The sequence below is a fragment of the Nerophis lumbriciformis genome, linkage group LG25 (genome assembly GCF_033978685.3).
Source record: "Nerophis lumbriciformis linkage group LG25, RoL_Nlum_v2.1, whole genome shotgun sequence".
Taxonomy (NCBI): domain Eukaryota; kingdom Metazoa; phylum Chordata; class Actinopteri; order Syngnathiformes; family Syngnathidae; genus Nerophis; species Nerophis lumbriciformis.
Genome location: NC_084572.2, coordinates 37,319,104 through 37,332,029, shown reverse-complemented (window position 1 = coordinate 37,332,029; position 12,926 = coordinate 37,319,104). Strand labels below are relative to the sequence as shown.

The 12,926-nt window shown below is 42.6% G+C and overlaps 1 protein-coding gene across 2 annotated transcripts in view; it reads right to left on the bottom strand.

Moving 5' to 3' along the window:
* Nucleotides 1-5,525: 5,525 nt before the first annotated feature.
* fam161a (FAM161 centrosomal protein A) overlaps nucleotides 5,526-12,926 on the bottom strand; it is a 28,898-nt gene continuing 21,497 nt past the window's right edge. For both annotated transcript variants that reach the window (XM_061984600.2, XM_061984601.2), the window contains exons 3-7: nucleotides 9,432-10,469; nucleotides 9,112-9,279; nucleotides 8,955-9,054; nucleotides 6,194-6,321; nucleotides 5,526-6,119 (exon numbers count right to left, since the gene is read on the bottom strand). In XM_061984600.2, the coding sequence (XP_061840584.1) occupies nucleotides 5,906-6,119; nucleotides 6,194-6,321; nucleotides 8,955-9,054; nucleotides 9,112-9,279; nucleotides 9,432-10,469 (1,648 nt within the window). In that variant the 3' untranslated portion in view covers nucleotides 5,526-5,905. The remainder of the gene's footprint in view (nucleotides 6,120-6,193; nucleotides 6,322-8,954; nucleotides 9,055-9,111; nucleotides 9,280-9,431; nucleotides 10,470-12,926) is intronic.

The window sequence follows — 12,926 nt, the reverse complement described above, 5'->3', positions numbered from 1 at the left end:
TTTGCTGGGGGTTGTCAATTTATGAAATGTAGGTTTAAGTGAGACCTACATAGAGGTTTTTGTTTCATGTCTCTCCGACCTTCCCAGGGAGAGTTACAGGCAGTTTTGTCCGTTTTTTCATCCGAGGAGCAGGTTTTTCTCCGTTTTATTCAAAAACTGCTGTAGAGCGCAATTTTTAAATTTGGGGTTAGGTTTCTTTATTAGATCGCAATTTTTGCCAGTCCTGATGTGTGCGTTCAGTTCGGTGAGTTTTGAAGCATGTTAAGGGGGTCAAATTACAGCGTAAAGAGGCAAAAGTTACTGTTTTTAGTACTTTTTTGTCTTGAAGGGGGAATTGCCAACTTCCTGTTGATTTTTGCCCGAGGATATACAGTTATGAAAACTAGGTCTAAGTCAAACCTACATACAGGTTTTTGTTTCATGTCTCTCCGATCTTCCTAGTGGGAGATATAGGCAGTCTAGTTTTTTTTTCTCCTAGGGGGCGCTAGAGCGCAATTTTGAGTTTTGGGGTTCGGTTTTTTTTTAAAAAGGTAATTTTCGCAGGTCCTGATGTGTGGGTCAAATATGGTGAGTTTTGAAGCATGTTAAGTGGGTCAAATTACAGTTTGTTGTGGCGGCGGAAGAATAAAGAATAATAAAACCTTACAAATTCAATAGGTCCTTATGTCCCATTGCATAAGGACTCCCTTTGGGAGTCCTTATACAATGGGCCATGCGGGCCCTAATAATTAAAGCTGCAAGCAGCGTTGGACGGGCCCGCGTATTTGGCAGGTGCTAGTCCTAAGTGTCCCAATACTTTTGTCTACTTTTAGTCTGAAGTGTCCCAAGACTTTTGTCTAGTGTACCTACCTTGTCTGCATTGTGTGGGCACGTTGGTGCTTCCTGCTTTTAAGCAGCCATCTTACAAAAAAAGCAGTGCAGCAGCATCAGCGCAGCGGTTCTTTGAAGGCTCATAAAATCAAAACCGGAGCAGTTATAAAAAAACTGTTCTGTTAATTTATACACAAGGGTTTAATCTCTCTCCTGTGTTAGTTTGAAGCCGAAACGACAAACGCGCTCAAAGGAGATAGAATTTGAAGGAAGGTGACCGGTTTTTCCAAAAAAATTGTTTTGAAGGGGGAATAGCAAACTTCCTGTTGATTTTTGCTGGGGGTTGTCAATTTATGAAATGTAGGTTTTTGTTTCATGTCTCTCCGACCTTCCCAGGGAGAGTTACAGGCAGTTGTGTAAGATTTTTCATCCGAGGAGCAGTTTTTTGTGCGTTTTATAAAAAAATTGCTGTAGAGCACAATTTTTAGATTTGGGGTTAGTTTATTTCATTAGATCACAGTTTTAGCCAGTCCTGATGTGTGTGTTCAGTTTGGTGAGTTTTGAAGCATGTTAAAGGGGTCAAATTACAGCTCAAAGAGGCAAAAGTGACTGTTTTTAGTACTTTTTTGTATTGAAGGGGGAATTGCCAACTTCCTGTAGATTTTAGCCCGAGAATGTACCATTATGAAAGTTAGGTCTGAGTCAGACCTACATAGAGGTTTTTGTTTCATGTCTTTCCGACCTTCCTAGTGGGAGTTACAGGCAGTCTAGTTTTTTTTTTTCCTAGGGGGCGCTAGAGCGCAGTTTTGTTTTTTGCGGTTCAGTTTTTTTACTAAAAGACAATTTTCGCAGGTCCTGATGTGTGGGTCAAATATGGTGAGTTTTGAAGCATGTTAAGTGGGTCAAATTAGTGCTCAAAGAGGCGGCGGAAGAATAATAAAGAATTAAAGCTGCAAGCAGCGTTGGACGGGCCCGCGTATTTGGCAGGTGCTAGTCCTAAGTGTCCCAATACTTTTGTCTACTTTTAGTCTGAAGTGTCCCAAGACTTTTGTCTAGTGTACCTACCTTGTCTGCATTGTGTGGGCACGTTGGTGCTTCCTGCTTTTAAGCAGCCATCTTGAGAAAACAGCAGCGCAGCAGGTCTTTGAAGGGTCATAAAATCAAAACCGGAGCAGGTATCACAAAACAGTTCTGTTAATTTATGCACAAGGGTTTAATCTCTGACCTGTGTTATTTTGAAGCCGAAACGACAAACGCGCTCAGAGGAGATAGTTTTTGAAGGAAGGTGACCGGTTTTTACAAAAAAATTGTTTTGAAGGGGGAATAGCAAACATCCTGTTGATTTTTGCTGGGGGTTGTCAATTAATGAAATGCAGGTCCAAGTGAGACCTACATAGAGGTTTTTGTTTCATGTCTCTCCGACCTTCCCAGTGGGAGTTACAAGCATTTTTGTCATATTTGTCATCCGAGGAGCAGTTTTTTGTGCGTTTTATTAAAAAATTGCTGTAGAGCACAATTTTTAGATTTGGGGTTAGGTTTTTTCATTATGAAGGGGGAATAGCCAACTTCCTGTTGATTTTAGCCCGAGAATGTACCATTATGAAAGTTAGGTCTGAGTCAGACCTACATAGAGGTTTTTGTTTCATGTCTTTCCGACCTTCCTAGTGGGAGTTACAGGCAGTCTAGTTTTTTTTCCCCCTAGGGGGCGCTAGAGCGCAATTTTGTTTTTTGCGGTTCAGTTTTTTTACTAAAAGACAATTTTCGCAGGTCCTGATGGGTGGGTCAAATATGGTGAGTTTTGAAGCATGTTAAGTGGGTCAAATTAGTGCTCAAAGAGGCGGCGGAAGAATAATAAAGAATTAAAGCTGCAAGCAGCGTTGTTCGGGCCCGCGTATTTGGCAGGTGCTAGTCCTAAGTGTCCCAATACTTTTGTGTACTTTTAGTCTGAAGTGTCCCAAGACTTTTGTGTAGTGTACCTACCTTGTCTGCATTGTGTGGGCACGTTGGTGCTTCCTGCTTTTGAGCAGCCATCTTACAAAAACAGCAGTGCAGCAGCATCAGCGCAGCGGTTCTTTGAAGGCTCATAAAATCAAAACCGGAGCAGTTATAAAAAAACTGTTCTGTTAATTTATACACAAGGGTTTAATCTCTCTCCTGTGTTAGTTTGAAGCCGAAACGACAAACGCGCTCAGAGGAGATAGATTTTGAAGGAAGGTGACCGGTTTTTCCAAAAAAATTGTTTTGAAGGGGGAATAGCAAACTTCCTGTTGATTTTTGCTGGGGGTTGTCAATTTATGAAATGTAGGTTTAAGTGAGACCTACATAGAGGTTTTTGTTTCATGTCTCTCCGACCTTCCCAGGGAGAGTTACAGGCAGTTGTGTAAGATTTTCCATCCGAGGAGCAGTTTTTTGTGCGTTTTATAAAAAAATTGCTGTAGAGCACAATTTTTAGATTTGGGGTTAGTTTATTTCATTAGATCACAGTTTTAGCCAGTCCTGATGTGTGTGTTCAGTTTGGTGAGTTTTGAAGCATGTTAAAGGGGTCAAATTACAGCTCAAAGAGGCAAAAGTGACTGTTTTTAGTACTTTTTTGTATTGAAGGGGGAATTGCCAACTTCCTGTAGATTTTAGCCCGAGAATGTACCATTATGAAAGTTAGGTCTGAGTCAGACCTACATAGAGGTTTTTGTTTCATGTCTTTCCGACCTTCCTAGTGGGAGTTACAGGCAGTCTAGTTTTTTTTTCCCTAGGGGGCGCTAGAGCGCAATTTTGTTTTTTGCGGTTCAGTTTTTTTACTAAAAGACAATTTTCGCAGGTCCTGATGGGTGGGTCAAATATGGTGAGTTTTGAAGCATGTTAAGTGGGTCAAATTAGTGCTCAAAGAGGCGGCGGAAGAATAATAAAGAATTAAAGCTGCAAGCAGCGTTGGACGGGCCCGCGTATTTGGCAGGTGCTAGTCCTAAGTGTCCCAATACTTTTGTCTACTTTTAGTCTGAAGTGTCCCAAGACTTTTGTCTAGTGTACCTACCTTGTCTGCATTGTGTGGGCACGTTGGTGCTTCCTGCTTTTAAGCAGCCATCTTGAGAAAACAGCAGCGCAGCAGCATCAGCGCAGCGGGTCTTTGAAGGGTCATAAAATCAAAACCGGAGCAGGTATCACAAAACAGTTCTGTTAATTTATGCACAAGGGTTTAATCGCTGACCTGTGTTATTTTGAAGCCGAAACGACAAACGCGCTCAGAGGAGATAGTTTTTGAAGGAAGGTGACCGGTTTTTACAAAAAAATTGTTTTGAAGGGGGAATAGCAAACATCCTGTTGATTTTTGCTGGGGGTTGTCAATTAATGAAATGCAGGTCCAAGTGAGACCTACATAGAGGTTTTTGTTTCATGTCTCTCCGACCTTCCCAGTGGGAGTTACAAGCATTTTTGTCATATTTGTCATCCGAGGAGCAGTTTTTTGTGCGTTTTATTAAAAAATTGCTGTAGAGCACAATTTTTAGATTTGGGGTTAGGTTTTTTCATTATGAAGGGGGAATAGCCAACTTCCTGTAGATTTTAGCCCGAGAATGTACCATTATGAAAGTTAGGTCTGAGTCAGACCTACATAGAGTTTTTTGTTTCATGTCTTTCCGACCTTCCTAGTGGGAGTTACAGGCAGTCTAGTTTTTTTTTTTTCCTAGGGGGCGCTAGAGCGCAATTTTGTTTTTTGCGGTTCAGTTTTTTTACTAAAAGACAATTTTCGCAGGTCCTGATGGGTGGGTCAAATATGGTGAGTTTTGAAGCATGTTAAGTGGGTCAAATTAGTGCTCAAAGAGGCGGCGCAAGAATAATAAAGAATTAAAGCTGCAAGCAGCATTGGTCGGGCCCGCGTATTTGGCAGGTGCTAGTCCTAAGTGTCCCAATACTTTTGTGTACTTTTAGTCTGAAGTGTCCCAATACTTTTGTGTAGTGTACCTACCTTGTCTGCATTGTGTGGGCATGTTGGTTATTCCTGCTTTTGAGCAGCCATCTTAAAAAAACAGCACCGCAGCAGCATCAGCGCAGCGGGTCTTTGAAGGGTCATAAAATCAAAACTGGAGCAGGTATTAAAAATCCCATCTATACTTTTAATCACAAGGGTTTTATCTCTCACCTGTGTTAGTTTGAAGGCAAAACGACAAACGCGCTCAGAGGAGATAGATTTTGAAGAAAGGTGACCGGTTTTTACAAAAATGTTGTTTTGAAGGGGGAATAGCAAACTTCCTGTTGATTTTTGCTGGGGGTTGTCAGTTTATGAAATGTAGGTCCAAGTGAGACCTACATAGAGGTTTTTGTTTCATGTCTCTCCGACCTTCCCATGGGGAGTTACAGGCAGTTTTGTATTTTTTTTCTTCCGAGGAGCAGTTTATCCGTTTTATTCAAAAATTGCTCTAGAGCGCAATTTTTGAATTTGGGGTTAGGTTTTTTCATTAGATCACAGTTTTTGCCAGTCCTGATGTGTGCGTTCAGTTTGGTGAGTTTTGAAGCATGTTAAGGGGGTCAAATTGCAGCTGAAAGAGGCAAAAGTGACTGTTTTTAGTACTTTTTTGTCTTGAAGGGGGAATTGCCAACTTTCTGTTGATTTTAGCCCGAGGATATACAATTGTGAAATGTAGATCTAAGTCAGACCTACATAAAGGTTTTTGTTTCATGTTTCTCCGACCTTCCTAGTGGGAGTTACAGGCAGCGTAGTTTTTTCTTCTTCCTAGGGGGCGCTAGAGCGCAATTTTGAGTTTTGGGGTTAGGTTTTTTTATTAAAAGGCAATTTTCGCAGGTCCTGATATGTGGGTCAAATATGGTGAGTTTTGAAGCATGTTAAGTGGGTCAAATTAGTGCTCAAAGAGGCGGCGGAAGAAGAAAGAAAGAATAATAAAACCTTAGAATAACAATAGGTCCTTATGTCCCATTGCATAAGGACTCCCTTCGGGAGTCCTTTTGCAATGGGCCATTGCGGGCCCTAATAAAGAATAAAACGAACGAATAACAATAGGTCCTTATGTCCCATTGCATAAGGACTCCCTGTGGGAGTCCTTTTGCAATGGGCCATTGCGGGCCCTAATAATGCAGAAGATGTTCATCATGCATCATGTTCTCCTGTCGTGCTGGCATGTTCCTCCCCGTCCTCACAGTAGTCGTCAGAGTAGTGACAACTTCCACGGGAACCATGCTCGTCTTCGTCCTCGCTGTCGTGACGTGAAGCTCCCTCCTCCTCCTCCTCCGCTCCCACAGCCTGGTCTTCATGGTCCAGGACCACCGTCTCCAAAGGGACGCCGTCCGACTGCGTCTGCTCGCTGGGCGACACGAGAGAAGAATGAGCGGACGTCCGCCGCGTCTTCATGGCCGTTGATGGCGGACCAACATTTACCCAGCGTCATCGTCGTCAACCTGGCGGCGACGCCATGACGCCGCCTTCCTGCCGAGGAAGTCCTCGCTCAGATGACATCCAAGCAGCGTGTTGGCGAAGCGCTTCTCTGCCGCCTGCTTGGCGTTCTTCTGTTGGTGGGACAAAGATGAGGAAGTACACCAGACCATCTACACCAAAACACTGGAAGTACATGAATTATATATATATATATATATATATATATATATATATTATACCTACTCAGTGGCATAGTGGTTAGAGTGTCCGCCCTGAGATGGGTAGGTTGTGAGTTCAAACCCCGGCCGAGTCATACCAAAGACTATAAAAATGGGAGCTATTACCTCCCTGATTGGCACTCGGCATCAAGGGTGGAAATTGGGGGTTAAATCACCAAAAATTATTCCAGGGCGCGGCACCGCTGTTGCTCACTGCTCACCTCACCAGTAGTATTAGTGTGTACGTCGTGTAGTATTGGTGTGTACGTCGTGTAGTATTAGGGTGTACGTCGTGTAGTATTAGGGTGTACGTCGTGTAGTATGGGTGTGTACGTCGGTAGTATGGGTTTGTACGTCGTGTAGTATGGGTGTGTACGTCGTGTAGTATGGGTGTGTACGTCGTGTAGTATGGGTGTGTACGTCGTGTAGTATGGGTGTGTACATTGTGTAGTATTAGTGTGTACGTCGTGTAGTATGGGTGTGTACGTCGGTAGTATGGGTTTGTACGTCGTGTAGTATGGGTGTGTACGTCGTGTAGTATGGGTGTGTACATTGGGTAGGATTAGTGTGTATGTCGTGTAGTATGGGTGTGTACGTCGTGTAGTATGGGTGTGTACATTGGGTAGGATTAGTGTGTATGTCGTGTAGTATGGGTGTGTACGTCGTGTAGTATGGGTGTGTACGTCGTGTAGTATGGGTGTGTACGTCGTGTAGTATGGGTTTGTACGTCGTGTAGTATGGGTTTGTACGTCGTGTAGTATGGGTTTGTACGTCGTGTAGTATGGGTGTGTACGTTGTGTAGTATTGGCGTGTACGTCACGTAGTATTAGCGTGTACGTCGTATAGAATTAGGGTGTACGTCGTGTAGTATTAGTGTGTATGTCGTGTAGTATTGGTGTGTACGTCGTGTAGTATTGGTGTGTACGTCGTGTAGTATTGGTGTGTACGTCGTGTCGTATAGTAATGGTGAGTACGTCGTGTAGTAATGGTGTGTACGTCGTGTAGTAATGGTGTGTACGTCGTGTAGTAATGGTGTGTACGTCGTGTAGTATGGGTGTGTACGTCGTGTAGTATGGGTGTGTACGTTGTGTAGTATGGGTTTGTACGTCGTGTAGTATGGGTTTGTACGTCGTGTAGTATGGGTGTGTACGTTGTGTAGTATTGGCATGTACGTCACGTAGTATTAGCGTGTACGTCGTATACTATTATGGTGTACGTCGTGTAGTATTAGTGTGTATGTCGTGTAGTATTGGTGTGTACGTCGTGTAGTATTGGTGTGTACGTCGTGTAGTATTGGTGTGTACGTCGTGTCGTATAGTAATGGTGAGTACGTCGTGTACTAATGGTGTGTACGTCGTGTAGTAATGGTGTGTACGTCGTGTAGTAATGGTGTGTACGTCGTGTAGTATTGGCGTGTACGTCACGTATTATTAGCGTGTACGTCGCGTAGTATTGGCATGTACGTCACGTAGTATTAGCGTGTACGTCGTATACTATTATGGTGTACGTCGTGTAGTATTAGAGTGTATGTCGTGTAGTATTGGTGTGTACGTCGTGTAGTATTGGTGTGTACGTCGTGTAGTATTGGTGTGTACGTCGTGTCGTATAGTAATGGTGAGTACGTCGTGTAGTAATGGTGTGTACGTCGTGTAGTAATGGTGTGTACGTCGTGTAGTAATGGTGTGTACGTCGTGTAGTATTGGCGTGTACGTCACGTATTATTAGCGTGTACGTCGCGTAGTATTGACATGTACGTCACGTAGTATTAGCGTGTACGTCGTATACTATTATGGTGTACGTCGTGTAGTATTAGTGTGTATGTCGTGTAGTATTGGTGTGTACGTCAAATAGTAATGGTGTGTACGTTGTGTAGTATGGGTGTGTACGTCGTGTCGTATGGGTGTGTGTGTGTACGTCGTATAGTAATGGTGTGTACGTCGTGTATGGGTATGTACGTTGTGTAGTATTGGCGTGTACGTCACGTAGTATTAGCGTGTACGTCGTCTAGTATTAGCGTGTACGTTGTGTAGCATTGGTGTGTACGTCGTGTAGTATTAGTGTGTAAATTGTGTAGTATTAGTGTGCACATAGTGTGTACATTGTGTGGTATTAGTGTGTACATTGTGTAGTATTAGTGTGCACATCATGTAGTATTAGTGTGTACATCGTGTAGTATTAGTGTGTACATTGTGTAGTATTAGTGTGTACATCGTGTAGTATTAGCGTGTACATCGTGTAGTATTAGTGTGTACATTGTGTAGTATTACTGTGTACATTGTGTAGTATTAGTGTGTACATTGTGTAGTATTAGTGTGTACATTGTGTAGTATTAGTGTGTACATTGTGTAGTATTAGTGTGTACATTGTGTAGTATTAGTGTGTACATAGTGTAGTATTAGTGTGTACATAGTGTAGTATTAGTGTGTAGATCGTGTAGTATTAGTGTGTAGATCGTGTAGTATTAGTGTGTAGATAGTGTAGTATTAGTGTGTACATAGTGTAGTATTAGTGTGTAGATTGTGTAGTATTAGTGTGTAATACTACACCTGAGCCACCTGCTCCAGGAGGAGGGGCCTCCCCTTGACTCGCTCCTTGATCTCCCTGATCTCCTGCCGGTACTCCTTCCTGCGCTGGCGGTCTTGCTTCCTGGACAGGGAGGGAGATTGTGGGCGTGGCCTGTGCAGCAGGTGCAGTCCTCCTCACCTGAATTCTGTAAGTTTGCCAGCGTGGGTCTGCGAGAGTGCCAGGTGGGGGTCGTGGGCGTGGGCGCGCGTCTGCACCAGCTTCTGGATCTTCTTCTGGCGCTCCTTCTGTGTCTCCTGGCGGCGCTCCTCCTCCTGCTCCGCCCTCCTCCTGCGCTCCAGCACCTGTCTGCTCACACAGGGACGGGTGAGGGGCGGGGACAGGTGTGGGGGTGGAGGGGCGGAGGGACACTGCGAGGGTGGGGGGGGGGGGCTCGGACTCAGACGCTGTGGAGGTGGCTAAGGTCTAGGCTGGCGGGGGGGAGGAGCCTGCTGAGGTACCTCACGGCTTCGTGGCGTTTCTTGGTGGCGTCGGTGATCCTGGCGGGAAGCAGCTCCATGCTGCCGGAGAGCGAAGAACACAGGCTGGAGTTCCTGGGGGAGTCCAAGTACGGCCATCGCAGCGAGCGCTCCTTCTCGCCGCCCGCCGTGACGCGTTGGCGGTGAGAGGACATCTGAGAGGTCCTCAAGGTGAAGGGCTCGCAGGTGGTGGTGGTCTTCACTTCTCTCCTCCTCTCCATGTTCTTCTGGAAGCGCTGGAAACTGGCCTCAAAGTCTGGAACCTCCTTGTTGATGTGGGGCTTGTGGGAGAAGGCCGCCAGGCCGCCATCTCGGCTCCTCCCTCCCGTCTGCTCGTGCGGCCGCTCCTCCTGCTGCCACTCGCCGGACGCGGCGGCGTACACCGACCGCGGCACCGGCTTGGCCTTGAAGGGCTTGAGGCGGTCCTGCTGGGCGGGCGGGGGCGGCTGGCGCTGCTCCTTCTTCAGCCGTTCCCTCTCCAGGAAGCTGAAGGGCTTGGAGAGCGTCCGCAGGTGGCGCTGCTCTCGCTCCCGCGCGCTCCTGCGGCGCTCCTCCTCGCGTTCCTTCAGCTCCTCGTAAAGCGGCAGGTGGACGTGGGCCGGCACCGGGCTGGCCCGGAACTTGTTCTGGCACTCGGTCAGCTCCTCCAGCTGCCGCCGCAGCTCCGCGTTCTCCAGTTCTACCTCGGAACGCGTCTTCATGCCGCGCCTGCGCCGCTCGGCCTCGCGCAGAGTCATGCGAAAAGGCTTGGGCACGGTGGGCACGGTGGGCCGGCGGCTCCGCCTCTTCTCTCTCTGCGGCCGCAGGTCCCTGTGGTCGCCCGGCAACGAGGAAGACAGGTGGCGGATGCGAGGCGAGAGCTGGAAGTCCTTCCACATGTTCTTAATGTAGTCTTTGGGCGAGAACAGCCGGCCTTTCTCCACGCCGTCCTCGTCAGAGTCCGAGGAGTCCGACGGCCCCGAACTTCTCCCCAGCTCCGCGGCCGAGTGCGACTTCCTCAGGCGGCGTGACGCCGGCACGCTACAAAGACATCACAGTTTGCTCACTCGGGACTCTTGATGGTCAATTCATTAGGTACACCATCGAATGCAAACATTCTTTTTTCACAGTTTTTACCAGATTCTACGGAGCCCCTAAAAGGGACAAAGGGGGAAATGTTTTTTTCATTATTTTTATTTATTTAATTATTTTTTTTAGACATGTCCAGCGCCCCCCCGCGACCCCGAAGGGAATAAGTGGTAGAAAATGGATGGATGGATGGATGTATCTCGTGCACACGAGAAACAATTAAAAAAAAAAAAAAATTCATAAAAAGTTTCTCGTGCGCACAAGAAACTTTTTATAAAATTATAAATAAATAAAAATATATATATAATTTTTATTTTTATTTATTTTTTAAACATGCCCCCCGCCACCCCGAAGGGAATAAGTGGTAGAAAATGGATGGATGGATGGATGTATCTCGTGCACACGAGAAACAATTTAAAAAAAAAAAACATTCATAAAAAGTTTATTTTTTTAATTTTTAGACATGTATCTCGTGCGCAGAAAAACTATCTCGTGCGCATGAGATACATGTCTAAAAATACATGTCTAAAAATGTTTTGTTTTTTTCGTGCGCACAAGAAACTTTTTATAAAGTTATAACAAAAAAACATTTAAAAAACATTTTTTAGACATGTATCTCATGCACACAAGAAACTATCTCGTGCGCAGTAGAAACTTTTTATAAAGTTATAACAAAAAACATTTTTAATTTTTTTTTTAGACATGTATCTCGTGCGCAGTAGAAACTTTTTATAAAGTTAAAACAAAAAAACATTAAAAACATTTTTTTTTAGACATGTACGCACAAGAAACTATCTCGTGCGCAGTAGAAACTTTTTATAAAGTTATAACAAAAAACATTTTTAATTTTTTTTTTTAGACATGTATCTCGTGCGCACAAGAAACTTTTTATAAAGTTATAACAAAAACATTTTTAATTTTTTTTTAGACATGTATCTCGTGCGCAGTAGAAACTTTTTATAAAGTTAAAACAAAAAAACATTAAAATACATTTTTTTTAGACATGTATCTCGTGCGCACAAGAAACTATCTCGTGCGCAGTAGAAACTTTTTATAAAGTTATAACAAAAACATTTTTAATTTTTTTTTAGACATGTATATCGTGCGCAGTAGAAACTTTTTGTAAAGTTATAACAAAAAAACATTAAAAACAATTTTTTTTAGACATGTATCTCGTGCGCACAAGAAACTATCTCGTGCGCAGTAGAAACTTTTTATAAAGTTAAAACAAAAAAACATTAAAATACATTTTTTTTAGACATGTATCTCGTGCGCACAAGAAACTATCTCGTGCGCAGTAGAAACTTTTTATAAAGTTATAACAAAAACATTTTAAATTTTTTTTAGACATGTATATCGTGCGCACAAGAAACTTTTTATAAAGTTATAACAAAAAAACATTAAAATAAATTTTTTTTAGACATGTATCTCGTGCGCACAAGAAACTATCTCGTGCGCAGTAGAAACTTTTTATAAAGTTATAACAAAAAACATTTTTAATTTTTTTTTTTAGACATGTATCTCGTGCGCACAAGAAACTTTTTATAAAGTTATAACAAAAACATTTTTAATTTTTTTTTAGACATGTATCTCGTGCGCAGTAGAAACTTTTTATAAAGTTAAAACAAAAAAACATTAAAATACATTTTTTTTAGACATGTATCTCGTGCGCACAAGAAACTATCTCGTGCGCAGTAGAAACTTTTTATAAAGTTATAACAAAAACATTTTTAATTTTTTTTTAGACATGTATATCGTGCGCAGTAGAAACTTTTTGTAAAGTTATAACAAAAAAACATTAAAAACAATTTTTTTTAGACATGTATCTCGTGCGCACAAGAAACTATCTCGTGCGCAGTAGAAACTTTTTATAAAGTTAAAACAAAAAAACATTAAAATACATTTTTTTTAGACATGTATCTCGTGCGCACAAGAAACTATCTCGTGCGCAGTAGAAACTTTTTATAAAGTTATAACAAAAACATTTTAAATTTTTTTTAGACATGTATATCGTGCGCACAAGAAACTTTTTATAAAGTTATAACAAAAAAACATTAAAATAAATTTTTTTTAGACATGTATCTCGTGCGCACAAGAAACTATCTCGTGCGCAGTAGAAACTTTTTATAAAGTTATAACAAAAACATATTTAATTTTTTTTAGACATGTATATCGTGCGCAGTAGAAACTTTTTATAAAGTTATAACAAAAAAACATTAAAAACTATTTTTTTTAGACATGTATCTCGTGCGCACAAGAAACTATCTCGTGCCCAGTAGAAACTTTTTATAAAGTTATAACAAAAACATTTTTAATTTTTTTTTAGACATGTATCTCGTGCGCAGTAGAAACTTTTTATAAAGTTAAAACAAAAAAACATTAAAATACATTTTTTTTAGACATGTATCT